Below are 26,256 nucleotides of genomic sequence, written 5' to 3'. Positions count from 1 at the left end.
TTTGATGTGTGTCAGCTATTATTCTAGACGCTTGGGATACAATGGTGAACAGGTAACTAATTTTGGTGGGAGCAGAGAGACTCTGAAATCAGTTAAGGAATAAGTACCATTTGGTGATGTGATAAAGAGTGACTAGAGGGGTTATTTTGGCCAGGGGGATGTCAGAAATGGCCTTAATTTCTGCATTTAAAAACTTCTGTATACCAGTAACAATTAACTAGGAGTTTTAATAATAAAAAGACACTATTCATAATGGCATTCAAAACTAAAGGTACCTAGAAATAGATGAACCTAAAGCTGTGTAGTCCTTTAGACAGAAAATTGTAAGGCTCTGTTGGAACACAAAAGATGACCCAAGTAAATGGTGAGATATACCGTATTAATAGATGGAAAGACTCAACAAAAAGATGTCAGTTTTCCTCAGTTCTACGAATTCAGTGTAATGCCAATTAAAATCACCATATTGTTTTATGGAACTTGACATGCTGAACTTAAAATTTATATGGAAAGGCAGAGGACCAAGAATAGTGAAGTCAATTTTGAAGAAGAAGAAAAATAAGGTCTCTCCCTATCAGATACCAAAGCTTAATATAAAGTTGTAATTATTAAGATGGTATGATATTGATTCAGGGATAGAGAAGTAGATTCATGGAACAGATTAGAGACACTAGAAACATACCTATTTACATATGGGAGTTTAGTATACCACTAAGTGGTATTGCAAAGCAGGGGGAAAGCATAGACTATTCAATAAAGGATGATGAAATATATGGTTGGTGAGATATCTGGCATTGTTATGGAATACAGACAGGATTAGATTCTTGCTTTCAAACTATTGACAACAGTTTCCAGATAAAGACCTAAATGTGAATGGCACAGCTGCAAGGTATTTGGAAAGGAATATAAGAGACCATTGTCTCTAGGAAAGATTTCTTTTTTGTTTGCTTTGTTAAATCTTGTTACACATAAGATTTATCATGTTAACCATGTTGAGTTGTTGGGTTCAGTGACATTCACATTGTGCAACCAGCACTACTGTCTATCTCCAGAACTTTTTTTTTTAAATGTCTCTGAGAAGGATTTCTTAAGTTACAAAAAGCACCTTTGAGGTGTCATTTTATTACTCCAAATGAGAGATGATGTTGGCTTGAACTAGACAAGAGTGTAGCGGAGAATACAGAGAAAAATGGATGGATTTTGGGGTATGCTTTGATGGTAGAGAAGAGCAACTATGCGTGGTTTAGATGTAGAGTAAGGGGAAAAGGAATCAAGGGCAACATCTGTTTTTTTGCTTGAGTTAAGAGGTAGGTCATTTACCATTTACAGTCAAAAAGCATTGACCATTTGGTGGATGGTGATGCAGAAGATTTGTGGAGGAAGAGTTTGGGGAGAAAAAGTAAAGAATTCTGTTTTGGACAGTTAAGTATGAAAGGCCTATTGGACATCCAAGTGGAAATGTTCCAATAGCTGTTGGATAGATAGGTCAGGAAAGATCGTAGCTAGAGGTACTCTGAGATCACTGGCATATAGATATTAAGAACTGGGCCAGGCGCGGTGGCTTACGCCTGTAGTCCCAGCACTTTGGTAGGCCGAGGCGGGCGGATCACGAGGTCAGGAGATCGAGACCATCCTGGCTAACACGGTGAAACCCCGTCTCTACTAAAAATTCAAAAAAATAGCCGGGCGTGGTGGCAGCCGCCTGTAGTCCCAGCTACTCGGGAGGCTGAGGCAGGAGAATGGCGTGAACCCGGGAGACGGAGTTTGCGGTGAGCCGAGATCGCGCCACTGCACTCCAGCCTGGGCGACAGAGCCAGACTCTGTCTCAAAAAAAAAAAAAAAAAAACTATGATGTGTTGGAATCAGCTGTATTACACAGAAAACAAGATAATACTGGCTTAAATATGTATGTAATTGCAAAGGTAGGCAGCCATGCTTTTATGGCAGCTCTGTAATCATCAGGGACTTGGATTCTTCTATCTGGCTGCTCTACCGTCCTTAATAAGATGCTTCATGGTAAGATGACTGCTTTAATTCAAACTGTCAGTTGCTCATTCTAGCAAGAGGGAGGAGGGAAGGAGGAAGAAAGGCACATACCCTTCTTTTTAAGGACACTTTTCAGAAATTGCACATGACACATCCACTCATATTTCATTAGCCAATTCTTAGTAAGTGCCCATAGTTAACTAGAAAGAAAGAAAGGTGATGTAGTCTTTTTTGTTGTCTGTGTACCCAGCTACAACTCACGTTTTATTAATCAGAATGAAAGCATGAAATGATGTTTCACTCTGGCTTCCTCCACCAGGGCAATGAAGCTACTGATATGAAGATCCCAGTGACCTCCATATTGTTAAACTTAATGGAATTTTCAAATATTTGTTTTATTTTTAAATTATAATCTCTTCCCTTTTACTTTCTGTGTCTTTCTTAGTCTCAAAATTTCTCCGTTCTCTACTTAAAATCAGTGTTTCAGATTTTATGTAATCACCGTCATTTTATATATATATATATATATTTTTTTTTTTTTGAGATGGAGTCTTGCTCTGTCGCCCAGGCTGGACGGCCGTGGTGCAATCTTCACTCACTGCAAGCTGCACCTCCTGGTTTCACGCCATTCTCCTGCCTCAGCCTCCCGAGTAGCTGGGACTACAGCCGCCCGCCACCACACCCAGCTAATTTTTTTGTATTTTTAGTAGAGACGGGGTTTCACCGGGTTAGCCAGGATGGTCTCGATCTTCTGACCTTGTGATTCGCCTGCCTCGGCCTCCCAAAGTGCTGGGATTACAGGTGTGAGCCACCGTGCCTGGCCCCATAATCTTCGAGGTGCTTTTAAATAGAAATTGACAAGCAGACTCTAAAATTATGTGGAAGTACCAAGGACCTAGAATAGTCCGTCTTGAAAAGGAAGGACACAGCTGGAAAATTTAGACTACTAGCTTCAAGACTTACTTTAAAAACTACAGTAATCTGCCTGGTGCGGTGGCTCACACCTGTAATCCCAGCACTTTGGGAAGCCAAGGCGGGTGGATCATGAGGTCAGGGGTTCAAGTCCAGCCTGGCCAACATGGTGAAACCCCGTCTCTACCCAAAATACAAAAATTAGCCGGGTGTGGTGGTGGGCACCTGTAATCCCAGCTACTTGGGAGACTGAGGCAGGAGAACTGCTTGAACCTGGGAGGTGGAGGTTGCAGTGAGCCGAGATCAGGCCACTGCACTCCATCCTGCCTGGGCGACAGAGTGAGACTCTGTCAAAAACAAAACAAAAAACAACAACAAAAAAAACCCTACGTGATCTAAACAGTGCAGTGTTTATATAAGGATAGATAAATAGATCGATGGAGTGGAATAGGTCCATACGTACGTATTCCATTAGAGTTTTTTTTTGTTTGTTTGTTTTGAGATGTGGGTCTCACTGTGTTGCCTAGGCTGGTGTTGGGCTCCTGAGCTCAAGCAGTCCTCCTGCCTCAGGCTTCTGAGTAGCTGGGATTACAGGCATGTGCCACAGATACAGTCAGTTGATTGGTGGTCTCAAGCAATCATCCCACCGTGGCCTCCCAAATCACTGGGATTATAGGCATGAGCCACCACACTTGGCCCTGTGGTATACTTTTTATTGTTATTTTATAGTGTATTCCTCTATTCCCTCTACTTATAAAAAAATAAAATTTACTGTAAAACAGTATACCAAGTTATACTGGCAGCAACCTCATATATCTCGTGTAAAGGAAAGTTTAGAAGTTACATGTCAGCTTTTTGAGGCATTATAAACCATCCCAAAGGCTATGGGCTAAAACAAACATTATTGCTTGCAGGCTAAGGGCTGAATATGGATTCGTAGGGTCAGCTAGGGGCTGGCTAGTTTGACGTGGCTTCACATGCCTGGTGGCTGGTGCTGGCTGTCAGTTGGTACTTGTTGGCTTCATTAATGGGGATATTGGACGTTTCTCTTGTGATCCAGCAGACTAACCTAGGCATCTTTACATGGTGCTGGTCACAGGGTTCTCAAGAACAAAAAGACAGAAGCCTCGATGTGTACGTACTTCCCAAGTCTCAGCTTGCATCATGCTTCTATTGGCCTATGGCCAAAGTTACTCGTAAGATCAATCTAAAGTCACCGTGGGAGGGAACTACCAAAGATCATGGTTATAGGAAAAGGAATAATTTGTGGCCATTAAAAAAAAAATCTGCATTTAAGACAAAAACTATGTGTAAAAAAAGCAGGCAAGTATGAAAGTGAGCCAGCTGGAAGTTTTAGAAATAAAAGTTTTTGAGATACTCAGTGGATGGATCGAGTGATAGTATAAATACAACTAAATAGAAGATGATGAATTGGAAGATAGATTTGGGGAAATAATCCATAGTGCATGTCAGAGAGATAGAAAAAAATGGAAGAAGTTGAGATTTGAAGGTTAGACTTTAAAAATCTAGCATACATCTAATAGGAGTATCAGAAGTTAAAAGTTGAATGGGGGTCAAAGTGGTAATTGTTAAGAATATTGCAGAATTGAAGAAAAATGTGAGTTCTAAGATTGAAGGAGCATACCAAATCTTGAGTGGGGTATATAAAAACAAACCCATACCCAGACATAAAGTAGAGAATTGTAAGAACATCAAAAACAAAGATCTTAAAACTGCCAGATGGAATATAATATTGATAGTAATGATAAGTAGCATTTATTGAACACTTAATTTGGAATAGGCACTATTCTGTGTGTTTTACATATATTAACTCGTGATATTTGTAACAACCCTTTACAGTAGTTACCTTATCACTGTTTTATAGATGAGGAAAGTGAGACACAGAGAGGTTAAATAGCCCATTATCATATGTCTAGTGTTTTCAAATGTACCTGGATTTTGTTTTAATCAGGTATGGTAAGAAGACAGATACAGAGACAACTGCCTTGAAAGAAGAGTTTATTATGTACAGTTCCCAAGGAAGAGTGGGCATACCACACCATGCACGGCCACATGGGGAAGTACCAGAGTCATTCAGGAGGCAGAAGGAGCAATGTGAACGCATAGGCCAGAGCTTTCTTTTATTGTGGTTTTTTGTGGGAAGGAATGAGCGAGTCAGGGTAGACGAGCTGAACAAATTTAGGATTGGATAGTTCGAATAATTTGGCAGACCAGAGAGGTGGTCTCTAGCTGCCTAGTACCTGGCTCTGAGGAGATTTAGAGTAAGGGAAGCATTGGCTGTGTGTGGTGGTTGGGGGTATGCACCTGGGATTGGTTGGTTTGCATATGAGAGGCATGCTCACAGGCAGGTTGTATGCTACCTCTAGCAGTTAGCTATCCCAGAGAGGGGCGGTCACTCCCTGGGTCCTTAAGGTCCTAAGATATCAAAGCGTTCTTAAAAAAAAAAAAAAAAAAAATTACTAATACAAGTTGTTTGTGGAATTGGATTTGAAACTAGGCAGTGTGGTCCTACAGAGCACATTCTTAAACTTCTTTGCTATTATTTTGCCTACAAAGAAACAACAATTAGACTTAGATTTCTCCTGAGTAACAAGAAATATCAGTGAAAATATCATTAATATACCAAAGGAAACCTACTGTTATTCTAAATTCTAAACCCAGAATTCCAAACCCAGCTATTACTATTATTATTTTTTTTTTCTGAAACAGAGTCTTACTCTGTCTCCCAGGCTAGAGTGTAGTGCATGATCATGGCTCACTGAAACCTCTGTCTCCCAGGCTCAAGCAATTCCTCTGCCTCAGCCTCCTGAGTAGCTGGGAATACAGGCACATGCCAACAGGCCCAGCTAATATTTTAAATTTTTTTGGAGAGATGAAGTCTCACTGGTCTTGAACTCCTGGGCTGGCCTAGAGCTCCTGGGCTCAAGCAGTCTGCCCACCTTAGCCTCCAAGTGCTGGGATTGCAGGCATGAGTCACCACGCCTGGCCCAAACACAACTATTTTTTAGTATATCTAAAATAGAGCATTTTTAGACATGCTGAGAGTGAGAGTGCTAACTACATATATGCCTTCATGAAGGAACTATCAAAGGACATACCTTCATCAAGAATGATTTGAACCTAGAAGGAAGTTGTGGATGCAAGAAACAAAAGTAAGGAAGGAAACTGACAAAATGTTGGTAAATATTTAGGTTGACTGCTTTTAAAAATGACTTCTTTTGGGATGTTTAAAAATAAAATGGAATTAAAATACTAGACAAAAATACCCAAGATAGGAGAGGATCGGATTTAAAGCATTTTAATATTCTCATTTGGGAGGATAATTATATTGTTTAAATTCATACTGTATATAGCACATTTAAAATGTAGCTATTTACTAAAGGAATAGAAATAAATTGTTTAACTTTAAGCAAATTAAAGAGTAATAAAAAAACCTGATCTATCCAACATGCGATAAATGTAAATGGATTAAATTCATCTATTCAAAGAGAGGTTTTGAAATTATAAATGATACCAAAAGATTATAACCATGATGGGAAAAGGTAAGATAGTTGAATACTTAGAAAACTGGCCAGGAACTTAAAGCAATAAATGTTAATAGGGATAAAGGAAGATAGTATGTGATGACAAAAGGAAAAAAGTAGTAAGTTTCTAATAATCATTCATTTGTGTGCACCTAATGGCATATCTTTTCACATTATGACCCCCCAAAAAGGGTAGTATTTGTTTGCCACACTGATTGGGGTGTTCTGCACTAGACGGTCAGATCCATGAAAGCAAGGGCAAATTTTTCTTTTTCATTGTTAAATTGCTAGCATCTAGAACAGTACTTCGTTCCTAGGGACTCAGATAAGTATTTGCTTAATGAATAAAAAAAAAAGGACAACAAAAGGGGTAAATCGACAAGTGCACAAATCAGTATGAAACTTTTAAAAAACCCCTCTCGTGCTGGTAGATCATGCAGACAAAATTAGCAAGGCTATTCAATGGCCGTTTGGAGCTGTGAAAAAAAAATTAGCAAGACTATAGAAAACAACAAAATTAACAAGCTTAGTATAATGGATATATTGGACTCGCAACAAAGAATAAGCTTATATGATATATTTATAAATATTGACTGGAACCAGGTAACAAAGCAAGTCTTCACAATTTTAAAGAATCTGTGTCACATAGTACAATAAGATAATCTTTGCCTGTAATCCCAGCACTTCGGGAGGCCGAGGCGGGTGGATCACTTGAGGTCAGGAGTTCAAGACCAGCCTGGGTAATATGGTGAAACCCTGTCTCTACAAAAAATACAAAAAATTAGTTGGGTGTGGTGGTGGGCACCTGTAGTCCCAGCTGCTCGGTAGGCTGAGGTGGGAGGATTGCTTGAGCCTGGGAGGCAGAGGTTGCAGTGGGTGGTGATTGCACCATTGCACTCCAGCCTGGGTGACAGAGCCATACCCTGTTTCAAAAAAAAAAAAAAGATAATCTTAAAAAGTTTTATATATTTGGAAACTAAAAGCTACACTCTTAAACAGCTCACAGAGAAAAATTACAGTGGAATTTTAGAGGGATAATTTATAGTCTTTTTTTTTTTTTTTTTTTTTTTTTTTGAAACCGGGTCTCACTCTCGCTGGAGACGACAGGCTGGAGTACAGTGGCGCAATCTCGGCTCACTGCAACCTCAGCCTCCCAGGTTCAAGCAATTCTCCCACCTCAGCCTCCCGAGTAGCTGGGACTACAGGAGTGCGCCACCATACCTGGCTAATTCTTCTTGGTAGAGTCAGGGTTTCAGTATGTTGGCCAGGCTGGTCTTGAACTCCTGAGCTCACGTGATCTGCCCGCCTCAGCCTCCCAATGTGCTGGGATTATAATAATTTCTAGTCTTAAATGCATTTGTGAAAGAACAAGAAATGCTCATCTTAGGCATTATTGAAGAAGTTAGGAAAAGGACAGGGTGTACCCAAAGAAAGAAAGAAAGAAGAAAATAATAAAAAGCAGAAATAGAAAACAAAACAAAAGAGAGAGGTACCTTCAAGGTACCTTCCTTCCTTTCCCTTATAGCAAAAGGAAAAAGAAAAAAAACCTCACTATCCAAAGAACCTGATATGGGTCTAGAATACTGAGTTGTGTTCTGGGAATGATTGCATCATATGATCATCTTTACTCAGTTGATGAATTAGTTGGGTGACAGCTCTCCTTTGATAGAATGCCAACAATTAACAAATTTCAAAAATTTTAAACAACGTGGGTACTATCCTGAAAGAATTAGAGAAAAGCTAAATGCTTCTATGGATTCTAAGTGTACCATCCACGTAGAGCTTCTCATTTCTGTGGGGCCTTCAGTCATCAGAGATAAATACATATATACATATATTTTCAAAGACATTACATTTTTTTCATGCCTATATTGGCATTCTGATTAATAATCTGTCTATTCTTGTTACCTGTTAATTCTTGTGTTCTGGGAATGATTGTATCATATTTAGATCATCTTTCCAATTGTGAAAACTATGCACAATTGGACACAGTGTGAGGAAGAATAATGAAAATTCTAACAAAATATTATTCTAATAAGTCCCTTTTAAGTTTTTAATGGAGAAATTTTTTTTTTACTTGGAAAGTTTTCTTCGTAGTCTTGAAAAAGCTAACTCTGTGGGTCATCCACTGTGATGGTAACATGGTCTTGTAGTTAAAACAAGTGTTTTGATTTAGATGCTAAATTAAATTTGTTGTAATTGTTCTACTTACACAGAATGTCCCTGGCTGCTTATTGTGTCATCTGTTGCAGAAGAATAGGCACCTCTACTTCCCCACCAAAAAGTGGCACACACTGGAGAGATATCAGTGAGTACGGCTTAAATAACTCTTATTTTCTTATAAGAACAGTGATAGAATTGTGGCCGTTTCTAAGGTGGGCCACAAAAACTTTGAACCCATGATTAAATCTCAAATTTGTTTATGTCTTTCTGTACTAATAGTCCACCCCAAATTTATAGGCCCAGAGCCATACATACTCCTTTTTCTTGAGAATTATGTTCCCTCTTCTACTTCTTCTGTCAAATTTCGTACTCATCATCCTAAACTTAAATATAACTGCATTTTCATTCAGCAGATATTTATTAAGCTCTTGCAAAACAAAGTGCCAGGCACCCATATTAGGTTCTGGGAATACAGTGGTGAGCAAGGAAGATGTTGTCCTTGCCTTACGAGGGCTCGGGATGTGGCTCCAGTCTACTCTATTTGGAGCCTTGCCTTCGTTTAGGAAGCTTTCTCTGACACCCTAGGCCAGGTTGGATCTGTTACTTGTCATTTCGTAGGGTCAGTATAGAACTTAATTATCTGTCTTTCCCCATATGCTGTAAACTCTGTGAAGGCAGTATTTTATCTTGTTTACCACTATAACCTAGTTATTTATTATGCATGGCATGTAGTAGGTGATCAAATAGTATTTGTTGAATGGAAGAATAAAATAACTTACCTTTTCTGAGCATTATTTCCTTTATGTGTAAAATGAGAAGATTGGCCTAGAACATCTTTTATTCATTTGACAATAAACGAAATATTTAATTGACCGTCTACTGTGTGCCAGGTACAATTCTAGGCCCTAAGAATACAATATTGTATAAAACAAAGTCCTTTTCCTCATGGAGTTTCTTTTTGATCTTTAAGAGAAATCTGTTTTTAGGGATAGATCATTTTCATCTAGAAAATTCTGATACTGTGTTTTAAATACAAATAGAGAAGTGAGGACAAATGTCATTTTGGCAGCATGAGTTGCAGCTCTGAACAAAGGACTGTCTCAATACGTGCAATAAATTATAGGTTAAGGCTGGGTGCCGTGACTCATGCCTGTAATCCCAGCACTTTGGGAGGCTGAGGTGGGTGGATCACTTGAAGTCAGGAGTTCGAGACCAGCCTGGTCAACATGGTGAAACCCCGTCACTACTAAAAATACAAAAATTAGGTGGGTGTGGTGGTGGGCGCCTGTAATCCTAGCTCCTCAGGAAGCTGAGGCAGGAGGATCACTTCTCCCCAGGAGGTGGAGATTGCAGTGAGCCGAGATTGTGTCATTGCACTCCAGCCTGGGCAACAGAGTGAAACTCTGTCTATACATATATATATATATATATATCTATTTTGTTTATATATATTTATTATATATAAATATATTAATATTATATATAATATATTTAAATATATGTATATAAAATATATTATAAATATATATTTATATAAATATAATATATTTTTATATAAATAAAGATTTTTGTGGGCTAGCCTCAGTACCTAATCATCATGAGTACCATCAGTTAAGGTTGTGCTCAGTGCATGTAACAGAAGCTTGAGCCCAGTGGCTTAAGTTAATATGATTTTCATTCTTCTTACATAATAATAAGCCAAGGTGGAGACAGTTTAGGGCAGGAATTACAGTTTAGCAATCTTCTTGTCTTCCTGTTCCATTCTCTTTATTGTCCTCATGGTCACAAGATGCTTGCTGAATCCTCCAGCATCAAGAAGCAGAGGGCCAAAAGCCATTTTGAGGCTTTGTCTTTTTATGTGGGGAGGGATCCATCTCTATAGACTTCCATCTGTATCCAATTGGCTACAATTGTGTTGCACAGTTAGCCTTAGCTACAGAGTTGTCTAGGAATTTGAATATTTTTAGGTGGTAATCAGGTTGTGTATTTGTAAGGATTAAAGGGCATGTGTGTTGGACAGGCAATTAGCAGTGTCTGCCATAGGAATTTTTTAATATTAAAAAAGTTTTCCAAGACCCAAACAAACATTTATAAATAAACTTGTAGAACAATCTGTATTTTATTTTATTTATTTATTTTAAGATGGAGTCTTGCGCTGTCGACCAGGCTGGAGTGCAGTGGCACAATCTTGGCTCACTGCAACCTTTGCCACCGTGGTTCAAGCGATTCTCCTGCCTCAGCCTCCCGAGCAGCTGGGATTACAGGCATGCGCCACTATGCCTGGATAATTTCTTTTTTTTATATTTAGTAGAGATGGGATTTCACCATGTTGGCCAGGCTGGTCTTGAACTCCTGACCTCAGGTGATCCACTCGCCTTGGCCTCCCAAAGTGTTGGAACTACAGGCGTGAGCCACCGCACCCGGCCTAATCTGTATTTTAAATGGGGCTACGTACATATGTACCTAACCATCAATTATAACATAATTACTTTAGAAAACATTCTTTTGTGTCCCCACTTGACAATATAATCCTTCAGTATAATCCTAGTAGTGATAGGGACAATGCTTCCCATTTCTTTCTTTAATGGGTTGTTAACTAAAAGGGGTCAGAAGGGAAGTGAGCTGCCTGCATGTTGCATTTGGTGGAAGCATTGTAGTCCTACCAGCATCAGTAGTGGAACAGGGACTAGGAGGTGGAGAAAGAGGAGGTATGAAATGTCATCAATATACATTATATTTGCACTCAGTACTTGTTGATTTGTGTGTTTGTGTCTAAGGATAGGAGACCATTTATTAATAGCAACTGATTATATTAATAGAAAAATAATAACTTCTTATCTGATAATATATGATATAGGTAGAGACTTACACTGTTGCCTATTTCCTTTCACACTTTTAAAAATGAAATTCATCACATTGACTTTTTTTCTTTTGAAGGAAATATAATAAAGTTTACTGGATCACTTATTTTAGGGTAAGTCGTCAACTGTGGAATATTAATTGGCTTCGTTATATTCTATTGGAAATCTCAATGGAAGTGATTGACAGGTTGCATGAGGTATTGAAAGGGTATAGATTTTGGAATTAGAGTGGTGGATTTAATCACTGATCCCACCACTTAAATGTTGTCATGATGTGGTTTCCTTCCTTTCTGAGGAGTGCTTTCTCTTGGAGCCAAATGTGTACTAGGAACTCTGCCTGCCAGGCACTGCTGCTGTGAGAAAAGCACTTTGACACACTTAAATCAGGCACTTACTTAGCTTTGACACACTTAGGATCACATCTGGTATTAGGTTTTAAAGTGGGTGAAAAAGGTACAAATTGACTATAGTCAAAAGTATTTTGGAAAATCCCTTAACTCACCATAAAGCTCGCATGAAAGGAAATTGAGGCTGACTGAGAAAACCAACAGATGGACATCTCCTATCTGATGCTCCCTCAGGAGCATGTGTGATGAATGCAGTGACCCTCTTTCAGCAAATTGTTATTTTTCATACTCTTTTACTTTTTTTTAGGGGGAGGAATATATATGTAATACTATCGTACTGTATTTGTTAATACTTTTTACTAGTACAAATATAAAACTCTCAGATGCTGAAATGATGAAAGAGATATATTTGGCACTTTATCCAAATGCATACATTTCTCCATGACATTGTAATGTAAGGCAAAATATATTTAGATAATTTTTTCCTTTGACTCATTCTGGGCAAAGCATAAATGTATATGTAACCTTTTCTGTAATGCAGTTTGTCTAGCTCACAATTATATTCAGGAATATAGTGAAAATTAATTACAGTTTTTTATTATAGTAAAGAATTTTGTCTTTCATGGAAAACATGATAAAAGTACTGAATACATTTACCGCTTTTGTTGGCTGTTCAGATACATCCCAAAGAGAGCAGAGGATTCTTTTCTTTTTTTTTGAGACAGGGTTTTCCTCTGTCACCCAGGCTAGAGTGCAGTAGCGAGATCTCCGCTCACTGCAGCATCTGCCCCCTGGGTTCAGGTGATCCTCCCACCTCAGCCTCCCAAATAGCTGGACCACAGGTGTGTACCACCACACCTGGCTGTTATTATTATTATTATTGTTATTATTATTTGTATTTTTAGTAGAGACGGGGTCTTGCCATGTTGCCCAGGCTAGTCTTGAACTCCTGAGCTCAGGTGAGCTGCCCGTCTTGGCCTCCCAAAGTGCTGGGATTACAGGCCTGAGCCACTGCCCTTGGCCGAGGGCAGAGGATTCTAAAGAGGCTTCTTTGTGTTCCTCTGGTGCTAGCTAGTGTCTGGACTTTGTTTTACCTGCTTGCCTGAGGGTAGAAACCAAAGGTCAGAAGAAGGTGTAGGAAAACACTCTGAATCCAGAGTGCAATCTTTGTGTCAGGATTTAGGGAGTGTGTAAGTCAATCTGATTAGGAAAAAAGAAATCTTCATTTTGAGATTCACAACAAACAACATTTAAAGTTAACTTCAGGTGTTGCTCTTAGGAAAGGAAAAGCTTTCATATGCTGATGATGGGAGTACACGTTGGCTAATCTTTTTGCAAAAACGGTTTGTCATTATCTAGTAAAATTGAATATGTATACTATCAGAAGGTATGTAATTCTAGATACATGTACGTGTATGCATAGTACAGATGTATAAGATATGTAACAGCATTGTTGTAATAGACTCAAACTAGAAACATTCTCAATACCCATCTATGGGAGAGTGAATAAGTAAGTTGTAGTATATCCATGCAATGGATAATTGCATACTATACGAAAATCTAAGTGCAGGAACTACATTTTACATGCAACAACATGGATGACTCACAAATACAAGGCTGAGCAAAAGAATACATGTAGTGTGATTCCATTGATATGAATTAAAAAACAGGCAAAACTAAGCTCTATTGTTTAAGGATGCATATATAGGTGGTAAAACCGTAAAGAAAATTACATTGTTATAATAAAAATCAGAATCATATATAGAGATGAGAACAGGTCATTATCCGGGAGGGACACACTGTGAGTTTTTGGGGTTCTGTTAACATTCTGTTTCTTGCCTGGATATGATTATGCAGCTATTTATTATTTGTAAACCGAAATGTGTATATACATGTATATGTATATATACAGTCATGTGTCAATAATGGCGATACATTCTGAGTAATGTGTTGTTAGGTGATTTCATTGTTGTGCAGTCATCACAGAGTGCACTTGCACAAACCTGGGTGGCAGAGCCTACTCCACACCTAGGCTGTATGGGACAGCCTATTGCTCCTAGGCTCCAAACCTGTACAGCCATTTGACTGTGCTGAACACAGTAGGCTGTTATAACACAATGGGAAGTATTTATGTACCTAAATGTATCCAAACAAAAAAAGGTACAGTAAATAAAATTTTAAAATGGTACACTTATATAGGGCACTTACCATGAGTGGAGCTTACAGGACCTGGAGTTGCTCTGGGTGAGTGAATGGTGAGTGAGAGTGAGGGCCTAGGACATTACTGCACACTACTATAGACTTTATCAACACTGTGTACTTAGGCTACGTTATACCTTTTTTTTGTTTGTTTTTGTTTTTGTTTTTGTTTTTCGGAGACGGAGTCTTGCTCTGTTGCCCTGGCTGGAGTGTAGTGGCGTGATCTCGTCTCACTACAACCTCTGCCTCCTCGGTTCAAGCGATTCTCCTGTCTCAGCCTCTTGAGTAGCTGGGATTACAGGCGCCCGCCACCATGCCTGGCTAAGTTTTGTATTTTTAGTAGAGCCTTGGTTTTGCCATGTTGGCCATGCCGTTCTCGAATTCCTGACCTCGGGTGATCCGCCTGCCTCGGCCTCCCAAAGTGTTGAGATTACAGGCATGAGCCACCGTGCCTGGCTGAACTTTGTGTTTTCTTTAAAGCCAGAGTCTCACTGTGTTTTGCCTAGGCTGGCCTTGAACTGCTGGACGCAAGTGATCCTCCTGCCTCCGCCTTCTAACTAGCTGGGACTACAGGCATGCACCACTGCACCCAGCTACACTATATTTATAAAACAATATTTTTTTCTTCAATAATTAACCTAGCTGGATGTAGTGGTGTGGGCCTGTAGTCCCAGCTATTCGGGAGGCTGAGGCAGGAGGATGACATGACCCCAGAAGTTTGAGGCCAGCCTGGGCAATGTGGTTGAGACCCTGTCTCTAAAAATAAATAAAGTCCTGGCTTTAATAATTAACCTCAGCTTACTGTATTTTTTTTTTTTTTTACCTTATGAGCTTAAATTTTTGAAAAACTTTTTGACTTTTGTAATTACACTTAGCTTAAAACACAAACACATTGTATAGCTATACAAAAATATTTTCTTTCTTTATGTCTTTATTCTATACACTTTTGTCTATTAAAAAATCTTTTTGAGGCTGGGCGCGGCGGCTCACGCCTGTAATCCCAGCACTTTGGGAGGCCGAGGTGGGCGGATCATGAGGTCAGGAGATTGAGACCATCCTGGCTAACATGGCAAAACCCCGTCTCTACTAAAAATACAAAAACAAAATTACCTGGGCGTGGTGGCGGGCACCTGTAGTCCCAGCTACTTGGGAGGCTGAGGTGAGAGAATGGCATGAACCCATGAGGTGGAGCTTGCGGTGAGCCGAGATTGTGCCACTGCACTTCAACCTGGGCGACAGAGTGAGACTCCGTCTCAAAAAAAAAAAAAAAAAAAAAATCTTTTTGAGACGGGGTCTTGCTCTGTTGCCCAGGCTGGAGAGCAGCGGCTACTCGTGGGTACAGTCATAGCATGCTGCAGCCTCGAACTCCTGGGCTCAAGGGATCCTCCTGCTTTAGCCTCCCGAATAGCTGAGACTACATGCCTTGCTACTGTGCCAGCAACATTTTTTTTTTTAAACTTTTTAAATGTTTTTGTTAAAAATGAAAACAAAAACCCATTAGCCTAGGCCTACACAGGGTCAGGATCATCCATATCACTGTCTCCACCTCCGCATCTTGTCCCACTGCGAGGTCTTCAGGGGCAGTGACATGCATGGAGCTGTCATCTCCTGTGATAACAACACTTTCTTCTGGATGCCTCCTGATGGACCTGCCCTAGGCATTTTACAGTTAGGTAGAAGGAGTACACTCTGAAATAGCAATAAAAGTATACTATAGTGAATACATAAATCAGTAACATTTATTATTATCAAGTATTATGTAGTATACGTAATGGTGTGAGCTAGACTTTTATAGGATGGGCAGCACAGTAGATTTGTTTTCACACACAGCATCACCACAAACATGTGAGTCATGTGTTACGATGGCTACTCAGCCACTAGGAGATAGGAATTTTTTAGCTCCATTATAATCTTATGAGACCACTATCGTATATGAGGTCTGTCCTTGAACAAAAAGTCAGTATGTGGTACATGACTGTATAAATGTTATATGCATATTTCTGTATACATGTTATGTTTCCCAATAAAAAAGAAGTTTACTATGACAAGCTTAATAGAGAAGAGTAGCTCTTGTGTTACATTTTGATTGTGTATTTATGATGCCTTTTTTCTTTTCTCTTTAAGAGGTTCTTTATTTCTTACATATGAAGTTCTGGCCCTGAAGAAGGCTGTGACATTAGATACTCAAGTGGTAGAAAGAGAAAAAATGAAGTCATATATATATGTGCACACAGTTTCTTTAGATAAAGGAGAAAATCATGGTAAGTTTATTGTAAAGTAATCCTCTGTGAAAAATGGAAGCTAGTTATTGCATTTAAAAATGCATCTATTTAAAACACAGTATTGGTAATACAGATTGAGCTAATTCTAAGAATCACCAAACCCCGTGAAAACCAAGTTCCTAAAGAATTAATTGAGGACCAAAGTTGAGGCTTCTGTATTTAATCCAGGTTTGCAACTCTCCTAAAATTAAGTGAAGTGAAGACTAACTGGCATTTTTAGTCTGAACCTGGAATTCCACATCTTAGTGGGGCTGTCAATACAGAGGCTGGCTCTCAGTTTGTCAAGTACAAAAAACATGATTTTGTAATTTAGCTCAGCGATATTTCTACTTTAAGGGATGTATTCATGCAAACCAAACTCATGAGATATATTCATAAATATGAATGCCAACTCATTTATTATAATTATCTGTCACCAAGGCTAGAAAACCTGTCTTTACTAGTTAGGACACTCCACTTCTCAATATTTAGGACACATGGAAGCCCTCATTAGTGATCATATGGTTGCATGGGAACATAAAATTTTAGAGCAGAGGAGTATATATTTTCCTCAACATATGGATAGCATGGTGAGTCACACACTTGACTCACAGCTGCCTGTTCATATACTGTTAGCTAGAATGTGCCAGTTAACATGATGTTCCTCGAGTGAGGCAGGCTCTACTGCTCTCCTGTGTCTGTCACCTTGCTGCCCTGTTGCTATTAGTTATTATATCATTTTCTGTATTTCACCATGCTTTTATGGTATGTTTACAATTTCAGTTACATAGATGATTGTTGTTGCTTATAATATACCTGCATATTGAGACTTAATCTCTTTAATAAAGTATCTCCAAACTTCAGTTTGAGGTGAGCTCATCATGAGGGACATTTTCCTCGATATTGCAAAACCTATGTTGTGTATGAGGATTTTCATTTGCTTTAGTTAGTATTTTTGTAGTTAGTGTTTTTGTTTTTACTTTTCCCTGACTTGGAGAGCAATCTTATTTTGGAATTGAGAGCTCTGTGTTTCCATAATGGTTTTAGTTGCATCGATAGTGACAATAAAAAGACAACAGTGCTATTTTGTATTTTCTTTGTGAAAAAATTTGGAGTTTATACATTTCTCTTTGAAACATTGGAGCATAGCGTTAAGAATACATTCTTGGGCTGGGTGTGATGGCTCACGCCTGTAATCCCAACACTTTGGGAGGCCAAGGCGGGCAGATCACAAGGTCAGGAGATCAAGACCATCCTGGCTAACAAGGTGAAACCCCGTCTCTACTAAAAATACAAAAAAATTAGCCAGGCGTGGTGGCGAGGGCCTGTAGTCCCAGCTACTCGGGAGGCTGTGAAGCAGGAGAATGGGGTGAACCTGGGAGGCGGAGCTTGCAGTGAGCCGAGATTGCACCACTGCACTCCAGCCTGGGTGACAGAGTAAGATTCCATCTCAAAAAAAAAAAAATACATTCTTGGTTTTACTTAATTTTATAATCATTTTAGGTATTGCCTGGCAGGCAAGAAAAGAACTTCACAAAGCAGCAAGAAAAGTATTGGCAACATCAGCCAAGATACTACGGAATCCATTTGCTGGTAAATATCCAATATATGACTTGGAATCCTTATCAGTAATCTGAAAGTCATTGGAATGATCAACCTGATACTTTTTTTCATTTCTTATACTAATATTTTTTATAGCTATGGAAAATTAATCAGGCCGGGTACAGTGGCTCACGCTTGTAATCCCAGCACTTTGGGAGGCTGAGGTGGGTGGATCACCTGAGGTCAGGAGTTTGAAACCAGCCTGGCTAACATGGTGAAACCCTGTCTCTACTAAAAATACAAAAATTAGCCAGGTGTGGTGGTGGGTGCCTGTAATGCCAGCTACTCGGGAGGCTGAGGCAGGAGAATCACTTGAACTCAGGAGGCAGAGATTGCAATGAGCCAAGATCATGCCACTGCACTCCAGCCTGGGTGACAGAGTGAGACTCTGTCTCAAAAAAAAAAAGCAAAGAAAATTAATTAACATTATTCTCTTGGACTGTATTTAATTTTAAGGGCTTAATGCTTTGGACAATTTTCTTCCTTCCTTAGGTAATTGTGAATAAATATGGAGATAAAATATACCCTGTTCTCTTGATAAGTGTTTTATAATTTTAAATTTGTTAGAAAATCACTCCATGCCTTCATAATGAGCATAGTGTATCCAAAATCATAGATTTCACAATCAGGTTAATCTACAATGTGGAGCTAGATACAAAAGGGCTTATCTGATCTCCTTAAAAAGTTGGCATCTTTCTACATTTGAAAGAGACTTTATTAAATCCTGGTTTTAAAAAACAGCTTTAAATTTTTTTTTTTGAAAAATTGGGGAAGCTTGAATATGGAATTAGACTGAATTTTAGATGATTTGGGAAGATTTTTGTTAGTGTTTTTGGGTGTGATAATAGCATTGTGGTTATTTAAGAGAATGCAGGATTGTTCTTAGGAGATGCAGGTTGAACTGTGAAAGGGTAAAATGTCATTTTGTCTACATCATCCTTTCAAATAGTGTGGGAAAAATTACATGTGAATATAGATGAAGAAAATACGGTAAAATAATAACAGTTATTGAATCTAGATGTGATGTATGGATGTTATTCTTTTTTTTGAGACAGAGTCTTGCTCTGTCACCCAGGCTGGAGTGCCGTGGCGTGATCTCTGCTCACTGCAAGCTCTGCCTCCCGGGTTCACGCCATTCTCCTGCCTCAGTCTCCTGAGTAGCTGGGACTGCAGGCGCCTGCCACCACACCCGGCTAATTTTTTTTTTTTTTTTTGTATTTTCAGTAGAGACAGGGTTTCACCGTGTTAGTCAGGATGGTCTGGATCTCCTGACCTCGTGATCCGTCTGCCTCGGCCTCCCAAAGTGCTGGGATTACAGGTGTGAGCCACCTCACCCAGCCTATGTTAACTTATTAATTTCTTTCATATATTTGATCTTTTTGAAAAAGTTTTGGGGAGAAAAAGATTTTAAAAATGACCACATATGAAAGACACCAGAATATACAAAACAAAAGCACACACATTGAGCCTGGGCAATTTCTTGAGTCCCTGTCTCTAGGAAAAAAAAAAAAGATTAGCTGGGCCTGATGGTATATGCCTGTGATCTCAGCTACTCAGGAGGCTGAGGTGGGAGGATTGTTTGAGCCCAAGAGGTCGAAACTGCAGTGAGCCACGATTGAGTCATTGCACTCCAGCCTGGGTAACAGAGCGAGACTGTCTCAAAAAACAAAACAAAACTGACCCCTGCCACCCCCCCCAAAAAAAAGCACAAACAATATTCATAATAACTATAAAAGATAATATGACAGAATTGAGAACAAATAATATTAGTTTTTATCAATACCTATATTTATGGATTTAACTCTCCAATTGTAGATTTCAAATGTTTATAAATTACCATCTTAAAGTGAAGATAAAAGTATTATCTTAACTTTTCGCATTGTCTTGGCTTTTTCTTTTTGCAAAGACCCTTTTAGTACAGTTGATATAGAAGATCATGAGTGTGCTGTGTGGCTGCTCCTACGGAAGAGCAAGTCAGATGACAAAACCACGCGACTCGAGGCTGTGCGGGAAATGTCGGAGACCCATCACTGGCATGGTAATGAGACTACCTGAACAGGTGGCATGCCTTCAGCTGGCTCTTGATTTCTGACGTAAAAGACAAGGGAGTGGCCAGGCGCGGTGGCTCATGCCTGTAATCCCAGCACTTTGGGAGGCCAAGCCGGGTGGATCATGAGGTCAGGAGTTCAAGACCCACCCTGGCTAACACGGTGAAACCCCGTCTCTATTAAAAATACAAAAAAATTAGCCGGGTGTGGTGGTGGGCGCCTGTAGTCCCAGCTACTCGAGAGGCTGAAGCAGGAGAATGGCGTGAACCTAGGAGGCGGAGCTTGCAGTGAGCCGAGACTTTGCCACTGCACTCCAGCCCAGGCAACAGAGTAAGACTCTGTCTCAAAAAAAAAAAAAGACAAGGGAGTGGGAGTGAGATTCAGGAAGGAAAATAATTCAGGCAGTGTTAGTATATATAGAAAGTATTTTAAAAATTTTAAGAAGCTTCAGTGATACGGAAAGTAGAAAGCCTGCTGAACTGGTAGTCAAATGTGTTTGGTAAGAATAAGCTCAAAAATGAAGTATATATATTTGTGTAACTTTCTACCAGAACAAAGTTTTATTTGGTTACATACTTCTTTGAGAGCAACTCTTGATTCTGATAGTTACCTAATGTACTTGAGTTTTCTTTTGGTTTCTATTTAATGAAATACATTTAATTGCTTGCTACACCATACAATTATATTTGCTTTTACTTTTACAATCTACTTGGCTGTAATACTAATAGTCGAATGTACCTGATTTGTATTTGTGTATATCATTTTTAATGGACTATTTGAATATGTAATTGTGTTTAAAAATCACAAATTTTACAATAAAAATATTTTAAAAAGAACTCATATCTTCTCTGGTTATAGTACATGGATAAAACTATAATTTGTTAGTAGAGCTGTCTTGTAAAAATGGGAAAAATAGAAAAAAATAATTTTCTCAGCCAGGCACGGTGCTCACACCTGTAATCCCAGCACTTTGGGAGGCTGAGGAAGGCAGATCACTTGAGGCCAGGAGTTCAAGACCAGCCTGGCTAACATGGCAAAACCCTGTCTCTACTAAAAAAATACAAAAAATTTAGCTGGGCATGGTGACGTGTGCTTGTAATCCCAGCTACTTGAGAGGCTGAGGCACAAGAATTGCAAACCCATGAGGTGGCGTTGTTAGTGAGCCAAGATTGTACCACTCCACTCCAGCCTGGACAACAGAGCAAAACTGTCTCAAAAAAAAAAAAAAATTCTCAAAGAAAAGTTAAGCTCAGAATGAGATCTCTGCAAATTAATTTGTTAATTGGTTGGTGGCTATAATTATAATTTATAATGTAAGTATAAGCTCACTTAATTTTGGTGGAGATTTAGAATAGAAATATTTTTCAAAATTTGCCTTCCAGGGCTCCATTCCAAACTTACTGTATCAGAGAAATCAGAGGAAGTGCCTTGGCCCACAGATTTTGGAAAAGTTCCTCACTTGATCCAGAAGTACTCACCCAGGTTATTATTATTATTATTTTTTGAGACAGAGTCTTGCTTTGTCACCCAGGCTGAAGTGTAGTGGCATGACCTCGGCTCACTACAACCTCCGTCTCCTGGGTTCAAGCTATTTTCCTGCCTCAGCCTCCCGAATAGCTGGGGTTACAGGTGCCTGCCACTACGCCTGGCTAATTTTTGTATTTTTAGTAGAGACAGGGTTTCACCATGTTGGCCAGGCTGGTCTTGAACTCCTGACCTCAAATGATCCACCCGCCTCGGCTTCCCAAAGTGCTGGTATTACAGGCCTGAACCATGGCGCCTGGCCAATCCCAGGTTATAAACTGCCATTATTGAAAATAATGTTTGCTTTCATGGTTGGAATTTTGTTTTTGATATATAAAGAATGGCATGTTTAATTCAAAGTACTGCTCTCTGGAACTGCAGACTAAATATTCATGGACATTATGAATACCAAAGCACCATATCATCACCACAGGGCAGTAGGCCTAAATGCCACGTCATGTGTTTTGAGTAGTGGTCAGAACAGCTTTTGAATGCTGGAATTGTTTTAAAAAGAAGCTAAATTGGTTCTGACTTACCAGTTTCCACCTCTGAGCTTCCTTTTTTTCCAAAAAGTTAGGCTGTGACCCAGTCTCCAGATACATGTTGAGGAGAATTGGGAGATCAGTCCTGGAAATGTATCTAGCTTATAGGTATTGTAAATGTAGTTGCACTTGGGAAATTTTGGATTACAAATTTGCAGAGCAGTTTAAAAATTAGAGTGCTTTCAAGTAGTTTGTTCAGTTAATCTTTATGACATCTATCAGCTAGTTTTGGTATTAACAAAAGAAAATGCTTTTTCCATAGATTACCAGTATAGGATAATTGCTCAAGCCTGTGATCCGAAAACTCTTATTGGTTTGGCACGAAGCAAAGAGAGTGATCTTCGCTTTTTTCTCCTACCACCTCCTTTGCCATCTTTAAAAGAAGTAAGTAAAACAATAATAATAATTTAGAGAGTGAAAAATGGTTTAATATATTATCTTCACTTTGGGTACAAAATACTTTTAAAAAGTAGTTGTTGGCTACTTCTCACAAGCAGATAAACTGGAATGTAAAACTGAAATCATAGTTTTTATACAAAGATTTGGTTCCTCAGGAGGGGCTGTTCCTTCTATATTATTTTCTGCCTTTGGGAATTGGGAGTCTCTATAAACCATTGGGTGACATGCCATAGCACATCAGCATCCATGAGTTGGTCCCTTCTGAGTTTCTGTAGGTCAGGTTTTCTCAGCCTCAACACTATTGACATTTTGGGCCAGATAATTCTTTGTGGTAGGAAGCTGTTGTGTAAATTGTAGGGTGTGTAGCAGCATCCCTGGACTCTACTCCCTAGATGCTAGTAGCACCCCCTAGTTGTAACAACCAAAAATGACCCCAGATGTTGCCAGATGTTCCTGGGGCAAAATAGCCCCTGGTTGAGCAACACTGCCACAGATTTAAAGCATGTTTCTTGAGTATCTTTCCTAGACTAGAAAATGAAACTCTTAAAACTTCTGTGTTAGCAGCTTTTTGAAAAACAGAAAAATGAATATACTGGATATTAATTATTAGAGAAAATGAGATAGTAACAAGTTCTGGATTTAAAAAGCAGTAGCTTTAATTAGTAAGGGTGCAGTAATTCATTTTGAGTCAAGATGTTGAGAATGTCAAGATGTCAGTCAGATGAAAATTGAGAGTTAAAGTTTACAATAGGTCTTTCAGTTTGAAGTAGCAGGCAGGAAAGTGTAGAATTCAAAATTAAATGATTGTTTATTTACCTGGATGGGTGACTGTTTTCAAGACTGAAAGCAGTAATTAATCTCTGATATCTCTTTCCCTAGATCTCTATGTCTATTTCATGTATATATATATATATATAGAGAGAGAGAGAGAGAGAGAGAGAGAGAGACATGCACACATAATATATGGCTTTGATATATATGGCAAATACTGGCTTTGAGTCTTTGGATATTTTTTGTTATACTCAGTTGTTGAGTACTTATGAAGAATTTCCTTTCCTTTTATTTCAGGATTCTTCCACTGAAGAAGAGCTCAGACAGTTGCTGGCTTCCTTACCTCAAACAGAGCTAGATGAGTGTATCCAGTATTTTACATCTTTGGCTCTTAGTGAAAGCAGTCAGAGTCTAGCTGCTCAGAAGGTTAGCTCATGTATTCATTCAGTAAATATTTTTGAGTGTCCACCCTTTCCAATGTATTGTGTCAGTGGCTGGCGTTCACCCAGTAACTGAGTAAACATGCTAACTTCTGGTTGTGTGCCATGCCCTGGGCTGGATGTCAGGGATGACAGGGAGGCAGGTAAATAAACAGTCACAGAGTGTGTAAGAGATAAAGGTGATTTCAGGAGCCCTTCACTCTGCTTAAGAGGTCATTTACAGCTTCACAGGAGGTAACTCTTAAATTTTATCTTAAAGAATGAGGGCCGGGCGCAGTGGCTCATGCCTGTAGTTCCAGCATGTTGGGAGGCCAAGGCAGGTGGATCACAAGGTCAAGAGATTGAGACCATCCTGGCCAACATGGTGAAACCCTGTCTCTACTAAAAATACAAAAATTAGCTGGGCGTGGTGGCACATGCCCATAGTCCCAGCTACTCGGGAGGCTGAGGCAGGAGAATCGCTTGAACCTGGGAGGCGGAGGTTGCAATGAGCCGAGATTGCGCCACTGCACTCCAGCCTGGTGACAGAGCGAGACACCGTCTCAAAAAAAAAAAAAAAAAAAAAAAGAATGAATAGGGCTGAGGGCAGTGGCTCGCAACTGTAATCCCAGTGCCCAGTGCTTTGTGAGGCTGAGGCAGGAGGATTGCCTGAGGCCAGGAGTTTGAGACAAGCTTGGGCAACACAGTGCCACCCCAGTCTCTATAAAATATTTAAAAAAAAAAATTAGCTGGACGTGGTAGCACGTGCCTGTAGTTCCAGCTGTTTGAGAGGCTGAGCTGGGATGATTGCTTGAGCCCAGGAGATTGAGGCTTCAGTGAGCTGTGATTGTGCCACTGCACTCCAGCCTGGGCAACAGCATGAGACCCTGTCTCAAAAAAAAAAAAAAAGAAAAAAAGAAAAAGGCTATCAGTGAATACTGAATTCTGATATTCTTGGGGTGTTATGTCAGCAAGTTTTTCTTTATAAAAATCTCATCTCTAAGAGAAATCAGAACGAATAACCACCATTATTAACTGCAATAACTATGTAATCTCAATGAGAGGAACGTATTTTGTCAGTAAAAAAAAAAAAAAAATCAGTGTTCTATATTCTTTGACCAATTAAATGCGTTTTCTTATTTTTCCCTTCTATGAGAAATTAGGGACACATCAGTAGATATGACTTGTCTAGTATACTTTACATAATTTCCCCTTTTGTGCCATGTCTTGGAATTGCTCCAGTGAATTATAATGGCTTTTCTTTTTGATGCTGAGAGTTCCGTCGTCTGGCCTCTATAGCCCTTTCTGTATGCTGACCTTCTTATGCTTTTAAATTCTGTTCCCAAAGCGGCTGGAAGGTGCCATGGTTTTTTGACAAGATATCCCTGGCTCTTTTTGATTCTTCCTGCCCTACAAGATTTGGCCGCTTCTCCAAGGAGATCTGGTTCTTCTTACAGGAAAAGGTTAAGAGTCCAAAACCCAGGCACTAGGTGTGCGTAATAGTTCTTCATGAAGGTAGAGCTGGTGGACCCTGGGGGCTCCTAGACACCTAAGTGACCGAGCAGAACAATTACCTTTTTCTTAAAAGGTCTTAAATTTATGGTGATATTTCTAATTCAACTAGTTTTCTTTTTAACCCATATACCATAAAACCCTTTAAGACTATACAATTCATTGGGTTTTAATATACTCATAGAGTTGTATAATCATTACTCCAATCTAATTCCAGAATATTTTCACCATCCCCCAAAGAAATCCTGTAACCATTAGCAGTCACCACTCATTCCCCTCTCCAGCCCCTGGTAACCACTGATCTATTTTTCCTATGGATTGGCCTGTTCTGGACATTTCGTATAAATGGAATCATCCAATATGTGGCCTTTTGTGTCTGACTTCTTTCACTTAGCATAATGTTTTCAAGGCTCAGCCACACTGTGGCATATCAGTGCTTCATTCCTTTTTATGGCCAAGTAATAGTCCATTGTATGGCAATGCCGCATTTTATTTGTCTGTTCATCAATGATGGACATTTGGGTCATTCCTATTCTTTGGCTGTTAGGTATGAATAATACTTCTATGAACATTCTATTGTTTGGCTATTATGTATGAATAATACTCCTATGAACATTCCTCATTGGAAAAAAAAACTGTACTGTACAAGATAGGAAAAAAGCAAAGCATTTTTCCTGCTTTCTCACACCACTTAACAATTCTGACACCAGGAGTGTGGAGGGTATTTCCCTACACACTCAGCAATTCTCCATCAGACATCAGCTCGGTGTCCTTCAATTTAGTTCAGTTCTGACATCTCTACCTAGAGATGGTGTCAGAGCCCATAGGTTAAGGGCTCTGTCCCACAGGACTGCCCCCCACTTCAGATACCAGTCACAAGTTCCAGGTGTGACCTGTGCTTCTGATCAACCAGCCATAAACTGGGAGTGCCCATGACCCCCACCTTGGGTTTGATTAATTTACTGGGACAACTCATGGAATTCAGGAAAACACCTTACTTATGCTTACCGTTTATTATAAAGGATATGACAGAGGAGAGGTATGGACAGCAGATGGAAGAGATGTGTAGGGCAAGCTATGTAGGAAGGGGCGCTGAGCCTTCATGCCCCTCCAGGTGCATCACCCTCCAGACATCTCCACGGGTTCCGGTATCCAGAAACTTTCTGAA

The 26,256-nt window shown here is 39.5% G+C and overlaps 1 protein-coding gene across 6 annotated transcripts in view; it reads left to right on the top strand.

The window, feature by feature from the left end:
- Positions 1-26,256, top strand: part of SERAC1 (serine active site containing 1) — a 57,701-nt gene that overhangs the window by 1,297 nt on the left and 30,148 nt on the right. The window contains exons 2-8 of one of the 6 annotated variants that reach the window (XM_054491666.2): positions 8,657-8,748; positions 11,541-11,577; positions 16,135-16,271; positions 17,775-17,864; positions 19,780-19,911; positions 22,250-22,371; positions 23,455-23,583. In XM_054491666.2, coding sequence (XP_054347641.2) covers positions 8,658-8,748; positions 11,541-11,577; positions 16,135-16,271; positions 17,775-17,864; positions 19,780-19,911; positions 22,250-22,371; positions 23,455-23,583 — 738 coding nt within the window. In that variant the 5' untranslated portion in view covers position 8,657. The remainder of the gene's footprint in view (positions 1-8,656; positions 8,749-11,540; positions 11,578-16,134; positions 16,272-17,774; positions 17,865-19,779; positions 19,912-22,249; positions 22,372-23,454; positions 23,584-26,256) is intronic. The other 5 variants (XM_054491668.2, XM_063666772.1, XM_054491667.2 and 2 more) reach the window with 5 other exon arrangements.

Source organism: Pongo pygmaeus, chromosome 5 (genome assembly GCF_028885625.2).
Source record: "Pongo pygmaeus isolate AG05252 chromosome 5, NHGRI_mPonPyg2-v2.0_pri, whole genome shotgun sequence".
Lineage (NCBI taxonomy): Eukaryota > Metazoa > Chordata > Mammalia > Primates > Hominidae > Pongo > Pongo pygmaeus.
Note: the sequence above shows the minus strand (reverse complement) of the source record. Positions and strands in the feature narration are given on the sequence as shown.